Source organism: Neovison vison, chromosome 8, assembly GCF_020171115.1.
Source record: "Neovison vison isolate M4711 chromosome 8, ASM_NN_V1, whole genome shotgun sequence".
Taxonomy (NCBI): domain Eukaryota; kingdom Metazoa; phylum Chordata; class Mammalia; order Carnivora; family Mustelidae; genus Neogale; species Neogale vison.
Genome location: NC_058098.1, coordinates 27,048,603 through 27,058,096, shown reverse-complemented (window position 1 = coordinate 27,058,096; position 9,494 = coordinate 27,048,603). Strand labels below are relative to the sequence as shown.

General features: G+C 47.4%; 1 protein-coding gene across 1 annotated transcript; it reads right to left on the bottom strand.

Annotated features, from left to right (window-relative positions):
- Positions 1-6,674: 6,674 nt before the first annotated feature.
- ZCCHC3 (zinc finger CCHC-type containing 3) lies at positions 6,675-9,494 on the bottom strand. The gene has a single exon (XM_044263295.1). The coding sequence runs from the start codon at positions 9,391-9,393 to the stop codon at positions 8,176-8,178; it is 1,218 nt and encodes a 405-aa protein (XP_044119230.1). The 5' UTR covers positions 9,394-9,494; the 3' UTR covers positions 6,675-8,175.

Sequence of the window (9,494 nt, the reverse complement as noted above, 5' to 3'; positions counted from 1 at the left end):
ACAAAGTCTTTGAAGGTCTTTAAATGGGGGAGTTATGCGATCAAATATCATTCTGGGGACTGTAGTCGTGGATTGAAGGAGACCAAGCTAGGAAGCAGGGAGAGCAGTGAGTCTGCTGTTCTAGGGTCTTAAACTTTCCCATCAATTTTTTTTTTTTAAATTTTTAAAGATAGAGGAAATGGACTCCAGTCTCTGCAGAGTCTACAGGAATTTCTTTGAAGTCTTGTGTTGTATTTTGCACTTATTTTTGTTGTTGTTTGTCAGAGATAACACATGAAATAATTTTCTTTTAAATTTTATTTATTTATTTGACAGAGAAAGAGAGAGAGCACAGGCAGGGGGAGTGGGAGAGGGAGAAGTAGGCTCCCCACTGAGCAGAGAGCCCTATGTGGGACTCTGTCGCAGGACCCTGGAATCATGAGCTGAGCAGGAGGCAGACGCTTAACCAACTGAGCTACCCAGGTACCCCAACACATGAAATAATTTAAACAAAACAAAACAAAACAAAACCTCTAGGGACATACTGTAGAAAATAAATTTTCCTTTCATCCCATACACCAAATATCTAGTTCTTCTCAGAAGCTACAATAGTTGGGGCATCTGGGTGGCGCAGTCGGTTAAGCTGCTGACTGTTGATTTTGGCTCAGGTCATGATCTCTGCGTCCTGGGATCAAACCCCCCAGTCAGGCTCCACGCTCAGTGGGGAATCTGCTTGGGGATTCTCTCTCCCTCTGTCCCCTACCCCCCACAGGCATGCGCTCTTTCTCAAATAAGTCAAGAAAACTTTTTTTTTTTTTTAGATTTTATTTATTTATTTGAAAGAGATCAAGAGAACAAGGCAGGGGGGTGGTGCAGAGGGAGAGGGAGAAGTGGGCTCCTCTCTAAGCAGGAAGCCCAATATGGGGCTCGATGCCAGGACCCTGGGATCATGACCTGAGCCAAAGGCAGTGGCTTAACTAACTGAGCCACCCAGGCACCCTTAAATAAATAAATCTTAGAAAAAAAGAAACCACAGCAGTTACCAATTTCATTAATAGCCTTCCAGAATTATTCTATATATAAATAAGCATGTGTACATATTAATTCCATAATCTTAAAACACAATATGTATGTCAAATCACTACATTGTACACTTTAAATATTTTACAATTTGTCTATTATAACTCACTGAAAAAAATGAAAAAGTTAAAGTTAGAAATTTTAACAGTTGAAAAAAATGAAAAAGTTAAAGTTAAAAATTTTAAACAGTAACATACCATATCTTACTTTGTTGACTTTATTTTTCTTTTAAAGGTTTACTTATTTATTTATTTGAGAGAGAGAATGATCTAGCTATAGATTCATTTCCTATAAGTGAATGCTGTGTTAATGATTATGTCGATTTTATTTTATTTATTTACTTTTTAAAAGATTTTATTTATTTATTTGACAGATCACAAGTAGGCAGAGAGGCAGGCAGTGAGAGAAGGAAGTTCTGAGCAGAGAGCTTGATGCGGGGCTCGATCCCAGGACCCTGAGATCATGACCTGAGCTGAAGGCAGAGTCTTAACCCACTGAGCCACCCAGGCACTCCAATTATGTGAATTTTAAATTTTGATAGATCATGCCAAACTTTTCCAAAAATAGTCCGTGTTTTTATTTATTTATTTAGCTGGGGGTGCACAGAAGGAGAGAGAGAATCCTGAGCAGCACCCACCCCCAGCTCAGAGCCTGACTCAGGGTGGATCCCACAACCCCGAGATCATGACCCCAACCAAAATTAGGAGTCAGACGCTCAACAGACTGAGGCACCCAGGCTCCTCCCATGTTTTACTTTAAAGCTCTGTAAAGTTTGCATTCTCCTCTGTATGATATCTGTTTTTGTTTTCATGAAACATGTCCTCCCCCAAATAGTCTCAGGTTGACGATCCAGTAAGTGGCACTGTATGGACCCATCGGATTTGGACATGTCTGGTACACTCTCATGAGACCCCACCTTAAATTTGTATAATCTGAGCTCTGTTCACCCACAGTTTCCTCTTGTACCACTGCACCCTCCACCATCCTGAATTCCTACCTGGAGGTGACATGAGCAGATGTGATGGGCATTCTGGCTGAGAATGAGGTCCCAAAGGAGTTCAGGAGCCTCTTGCGAAAGGAGTAGGATATTAGGTTGACTCCCTAGAGCTATAGGGAGCCCCAGAGCACTGGATTGGCATTTTAGGAAGATTGTTCCTTGGTCGGTCTCCTGCTGCCATCATTCTGCCTCTAAAAGGCCTTCACCAGTGACCTCCCCATTACTCAGTCCAGGGGTGCTCTTCAAGCCTGACTTCGCTTGATATTTCTCAAAGCCCAATTTTACTCAATATCTTACAGGACTCAGTCCAGTTGTTAATCCCACTGATGTAACTTTCCTTCCTTGGTTGTATGTCTCTCCACTCTTGTTTCCATTTTCCCTTCTGACTGTCCTTTGTTAGTGTGTCACAATATCCTTTTCCATCGGGGAAGACTCACATGTCAGAGCTGCTTACAGTGTGATCCAAGTTGCTGTACTCTTTCTCCCTCAAGCTTTTTCTCATGACCCGTTAGGAGGCTGTAAAATCAATTTAATGGGTTGTGTAAGAATTTGTAAAAGAATGAAGCAATAGAATGGAAAATGTCAGGGCACATCACCCAAAGGGTTAATGTTATTTTTTTATATACATAAACACTGGTTTCTTTATATATACGTACATATGTGCATATGTCTGATGGCCATGGTATAAAATGTCTGTCTTATTGTAGGATGTAGCTAAAAAGTTTGAAGGCCATCGCTATAGGACTTCTGTTTCTTTCTCTGGCCCAGAACTCTCCTTAGAATTTAAGACCTGGGTTAAACCACCTATTCCATACCTTTCTTCAGACATTCTCTGTGTCTCAAATCGGCCTCAAGACCTTCTTCTCAAACTTTATACTTTTTTTAAAAAAGATTTTATTCATTTAGGGATGCCTGGGTAGCTCAGTGGGTTAAGTACCTGCCTTCAGCTCAGGTCGTGCTCCCAGGGTCCTGGAATCGAGTCCCATGTCAGGCTCCTGGCTCAGCTCCTTGCTCAGTTGCTACTCCTGGTTGCTCTCTCTCTTGCTCTCTGCCAAATAAATAAATAAAATCTTTTTTTAAGAAGATCTTATTTATTTGAGAGAGCAAGAGAGAGAGAGCATGAGTAGGGGGAGAAACAGAAGAAGGAGAAGCCAACTCCTTGCTGAGCACAGATCCCAATGTGGGGCTAAACCCCAGGACCCCGAGATCATGACCTGAGCTGAAGTCAGCTGCTTAACTGATTGGCACCCCTGGGACCCCCTCCCTTCTTTATACTTGGGCTCCTGCTGAAATATCATCCTGATTTCAATTTTTATTTTTTATCGAGCAGGCTCCACACCAGCATGGAGCCCAACATGGGGTTTGAACTCATGACCTTGAGGTCAAGACCTGAGCTGAGATCAAGAGTTAGATGCCTAACTGGCTGAGCCACCCATGGGCCCTCTGAATTATCTTTTAAAAATTTAACGCCGATAATGTCTCTTCCTTGCTTAAAAACCTTTCAGTGTCTCCTCCTCATCATTCTTAGATTTAAACTCTAAACATGGCCCAGGATCTTCAGCCTTATTTTGTACCATTGTACAAAATGCAATGTATTTTGTATACATTGTGCCTCTGTGCGGTGGCCACACTAGCTGTTCTGGATAGGATTAGTTGGCAGATGGCCCCCATTCACACTGTTTTTTGTTTGTTTTTTTAATTCTACCCCCAACGTGGGGCTCGAATTCACTACCTGGAGATCAAGATGCTGCATGGGCTGCCTGCATGGCAAAGTGATTTGAGTGCCTGCCTTCAGCTCAGGTTATGATCCCAGGGTCTATGGGGGTGGGGGCACCTTGCTCAGTGGGAAGCCTTCTTCTCTCTCTGCCTGCTGACCACCCTGCTTGTGCGTGTGCTATTTCTCTGACAAAAAAAAAAAAAAAAAAGAAAGTCACAGGCTCATGGGGTTCTTGTCTGGCTCAGTCGGAAAAGCATACAGCGCTTGGTCTCAGGGTCATGAGTTCGAGGCCCATGTGAGGTGTAGAGATTACTTAAATAAATAAAACTTAAAAAAAAAAAAGGAAGAAAGAAAGAAAGAAAAAGTCGCAGACTCTACCAACTGAGCCAGCCAAGTGCCCTGATTCTCACTGTTTATGCGCCTTCCTGTGCTACACATGCTGGAAAGCTAAAACACTTCCTGACTCCCCTCCAGCTTGAGCTCTAGCAAGTAGATATATTTGCATAAGGTTTGAAGGTGGAAGTCAGGCAGAAGTCAAACAGTTTTGGCTGTTTCTGCTCCTAAGTAAGGTTGTGGATATACTGGTGTCCTGTCTCTGGCTTCAAAAACTTATTTCATTGTCTTGTTGGTAGAAATGGCAGTGGCCTCCTGATCCCGGCAGCCTGTCCTTGGATGGTAGCTTCAGTAGTGTGTCCTCAAACTTGGCCTTTCCAGTGATGGCTTCCTAGCTCGTTTCTATGAGGTAGTAGCTCTTTTAGTAGGTCAGTTCAGTAAGGTTCTAGGATTCATTCCTAAGACCCAACCTAGGCCCCATCACTTTCTTCAGTACCTAGAGTGGTTTCTGTTTCTAAACCTGGACTGATAACACTGGGCTTCATTTGTTTCTAGAACCGGCCATGCCTCCTCTCACCATAGGGTTGTTATGCTTGTTGTCCCTTTTGCCTAGGCTAGTATACCCTTGCCACCTGTTAACCCCCTATCCTATCTCTCAATTAACTGATATGTATTTTTGATCTCACTTCAAAGGTTTTCTCTGGGAAGTTATCCCCAACCTCCAAGACCAGATCAGTCTCTGTATGTTTCTTTCAGGGCTTGATCATAGTTTGTAATTATGTCTTTGTGTGCCTCTAGAATTTGAGTCCCAGGGAACTTGACTATGTTGCTCTATTTCATTGCCAGAAAGAGTTGGCATTTAGGATTCATGCTAAGTGGATGGAATGGAGGTGGCCAGACTGGAGGGGGTCAGGACAAAATAAAGCCCCTTAAGTCACACCGACAGGCCCTGGGTCACCTCCTCCTGGCCTTTTCCCAAGCACATCTTTGGGACTCTACAGTCAGCCTGAACACCCTTTATGCTTCGGCCCCTGGGTCTTTGCACAGGTTGTTTGTAATGCATAGATGGCTCTGCACTCTTCACCTGGCTTCTTCATCTTGCAAATTTCTGTCATGACATCATCATCTCTTCCAGGAGACCTGTACTTCAATTCTATATTCTTTGTATAATTTTTTCAGAATATTTAAAAATATTTAATATTATCTTAAAAACTGCCCATTACTCGTCTGCATCTCCCTTGGCAAGTAACTGTCTCATTTAGGATACATGCAAAGTGCCTTGTGGGAGGGCTTGGCTCTACAAGACCAGTGTTCTAACCCCTGAGCTATAGGGCCTGGGGGCTTGGCTCTAATGGCTCTCAGTATTTGTTGAAAGCCCAATGAAGGAATGCCAGCTAGTCAGCCAGCTCATTCTGGGGATCTCTGCACACTCCTTAGGAACCCTTGAACAGTGAGGGATTGTAATTTGGGGGTTGCTAGATCAGGAGAGGAAGCTGGGGGAGGTTTGTTCCATTCCAGCCCATGGCTCTGTCCCCAGACCGCCAGGCAGGAGGCCCTGGAGCAGATCCTGTGGGGGGATGGGCAGGGAAATAGTTTCTTCCTCTGCTCCCTTAGAAGAGATGGGAGGAGGGAGAGGGGGAGGGCAGAGAGAGGGAAGATTCCTTCCAAGGAGGCTCCTTGGCACAGGGCCTGCTTGGAGGGAGGGCGGCTATGATGAATGCAGGCTTTCTCCCCGCCTTCTGCCTGTGAGGGAGGGAAACCCAAGGCAGAGAAGCGGGGAGATGAGGGGGAGGGATTAAAGAGGGAAGGGTCTGTTAGCTTTGGGAGACAAGGAGAGGCTGAGCTGGCCTGGGCTCCTAAAAGCCAACCAGGCCTCAACTACACCTTATCAGCTCTGGAAATATCCTCAAATCACTGAGTTAGAGAATCAACACTGAGAACTCTAGTTCTTAGGATTGGATCACTTTAGTCTCAGAGCTGAAAATCCTTCAGTCAGTTGTCTGGGGTCTCCATGGCTGGCTTGGAGGAGTGTCAGCTCTGTAGGAAGTTTCCTGGCCTCTTTCTTCCTCCTCTAGTACCGGAAGAGATGCACTTTTAAAAGTCCATAAATACTCTGCATCCAGTTCGTGGGCATTTACAGGAACTCTAAGATGATGAAGTGAACATCTTACTTCTGTTTTCCCCATTGTAATCTCCCGAGGCCAGAATCCATCTTTCTCATTTTAGTACAGGTCAGAACTGTGGTCTCAAACCTGGCTGCCCATCAGAATTGTTTGAGGATGCTCACTAAAAATATTTTCACTCACACCAGTGATTTTGATTCCTTGGAGCAAAGTTAGGGCTTAGAACTTGAGTTTTTACAATGTGCTAAGTGAGTGCGATGCATACATAGGGCTTAAGTAACCACTCCAAAGGGCTTGGCACAACATAGTAGGTGCTAAGCGTTGCCTGCGCGGGTTAGAAATGTATTTGCAGGGTAAACAAATGATGTGTAGAAATATGGATTGATTGAAAGAGTCTCTGTGTACTGGAGCATCTTACACTTTGAAAGGAGATAGGGCAACGGTGTTAGCAATACAAAAGATAAATATTTATTCAGAACAAAACTTAACAATCGATTTTACATTCTAAGCCACAAGGAAATAGCAAAACATAAAGCAAAGGGAAAACAAAAACTAAAACAAAAGCAGTGTACTGTCTTTTCTACTTTAACTTGATAACACTTAGTTGACCCAATGCCCTCTTGCTTGACCTGTTTTGCAAGCATATTTTAGAGTTAACAGCTTATGATTCCAGGTTAAAATCACCTTTCTCCTGTGAGTCAGGAAATTGTGGATGAGCTCCAGTTTGAGACTTCTCTGGGGTTTCTAGCTATGGAGGCTAAGGTACAAATGTAAACGTCTGGGAGGTTTCCTTATTCAGGAACACCCCCATTTCTAAGTGGTGGCAATGAATGATGTAGGGTAAGGCCCCAAAGGACTTGGCACTTTAATCCAGATAAGATACCCCAGGGAGCAATGAGTACCCTCTAGCTTATGTTCCTTTGTCCCTTCCCTATCTCCCAAGTATTCAGAAGCCCCTGCTAAATCCCTTTCTGCTTCCTCCCCCAGATGATTTCTAAGCATTCCTCTGGGCTCATCATTCTGGAGAGATCAGACTTTCTGGGCCCTCAAGTGTTGAGGAAAATGTTGCGAAGTGTGAGAGGTAGTGGAATGAGCACCGGGCTTGGGGTCAGGGAACTCTACTCTAGGCTAGCTCTGGCACCAGACAGCTCTGTGATTTTGACCCAGTCATTCAACCTCTCTGGGCCTGTTCCATCTGTTGGAAATCCAGGGGATTGGTCTAAACCAATTTTTAGGTCCTTTCCAACAAGAAGATTCCAAATTCCATGATTCTGTGAAAAATGGCTTCTGAGCCACTGAACAGCTGTCCCAAAGTCCATGCATTTTAATGCCATAAGAGAGGCCCTTGGCCACCATTCAGAGCTTATTGACTCAGATTACATACACTTCTAACAACACTGGTTTCACAAATTCTCAGACCACATAGATTAGAAGCAGCAAATTAAACCGGGAGGGGAAGAGCTGCAAAAAGTAGTCACCCTGACGGAAGCCACAGTCAACAATGTTCTCAATTCAACAAACACTGATGGAGTGCCTACCACGTGGTGGGCCCCATACCTAGTGCTGGGGCATAAGATGAGCAAGGCAGCCCAATGGGTGAAAGTCCAGGGAAAAGACAAGGCGTGGGGAGTAAAAAGTACAAAAAAACCCACACAACCCACACACACAAAAAAACAAAAACAACTCATACAAAAATGAAAACAAAATTTTAAAAAGGGCGAGGCTACACATCTGCACACTACAGTTCTCGGTAGTTACTGATGACAGAGTCACCAATTCAGAAAAGGCTGAAATGGAGTAAACTCGGTTTAAGAAGGCAGAGAGAGATGTCTCTTGTAGGTTTAAAAAGATCTCCTTCGAAAACGTAAAAAATGGTCTAAAAAAAAGTTTTGGCACTTAAGAGGGGTAAGCTGGCTCTGTATTCACCCTGGCAGGCAGGCGGGTGTTCAGTGCCCAGCCACCCCGGTTAGCTGAGCTGCCACGGAATTGTGAACTGCTTTGGGACACTGGGCAAAGGCGTGTCCTCGCTTGCCACAGAGGTTACACACGATGCCCTTCCGACAGTAAGGGCTCAGGTGTCCCTCCTCCCCACACCTGAAGCACCTGTCCTGCGTGCAGCTGCCGCTCATGTGGGTCCGGGAACCACATTTAAAGCACGTCTTGGGCTGCCCCTTGTACCAGCTGTAGCCCCTCTCGGCCCCCAGGAAGAAGGCCCCCGGCAGGTGCCTAACCCCGCCCTCCCCTTGGCGCAGCTCGATCTCACACTTGTACTCCCCGGTCCAGATCCCAAACCTGTCGGTCACTTTCACGGGCACGGCCAGAACATCGCAGTGGCGCTTGAGCCAGGTCACGATGTCTTCCACGTCCACCGTCTCGTTCCGGAAGAGGATGAAGAGCGTCTTCAAGCTGGACTTGCTCCGCCCCAGCACCACAAAGTTCTCCCAGCAGTCCTCCTGCTCGCGCTTCTCCTCGTAGACGCGTAGGAACAGGGCCAGCTTCTCCGCCGAGCGGAAGCTCACGTCGAACTCGCGGCTGCCAGGGATCTGGATGACCGCGAAGATGTCGCTCGGGTCCATGCCGATGGAGCGCAAGATGAGCGCGCCCACAACGAAGTCCCGAGTCGGGCAGGCGCCCTCGTCTCCCTGGAAACAGATGCGCACCAGGAAGCGCCCCTTACCCGGGCCCGCCGCGGGGCCCGACGCCACCGCCTGCTCGTCCTGAGCAGACCGCTCCGCCGCGTCCTCGGCCGCGCCAGGCCTGGCCGGGCTCGCCATGGCCGCCGCCGCCTCGGCCTTCTTCCTCCGGCCCGGCTCGGCTGCACCCTTCTTCTTGCGGGGGTCCGCCGCCTCGCCGGCCGGGTCTCTCCGCCGACCCTTCGGATCCCCACGGCCGGCCGGGGGGAAGTCGCCGAGGCCGGGCGCCGCCAGGCCCGCGGGGGCGCCGAGCCCGCCGCCCACGCCGCTGCCTCCCTCCTCCTCCCGCCGCGGCGGCCGCGACTCGCGGAACTCGCCCTTCTTCTCGGCTAGGTTCTTTACCACCTGGGCCCAGCCCATCTTCTCGCGGCCGCCCTCGGCCTCCTCGCCGCGAGCCGCGGGCCGCGCGGGGGGCAGGAGCTGCGGCCGCCCCCGCTTCCTCTCCTCCTCCGCGCCGCCGCCGGTGGCCATTTTACCTCCTTCCCAGCATCCTCCACTCGCTCCTGCAGCCAAAGGGCGCCCATCCGCGCGCCCGCCCGCCGGGGGCTGTGGGGGTTTGGTGTTTTTTTTTT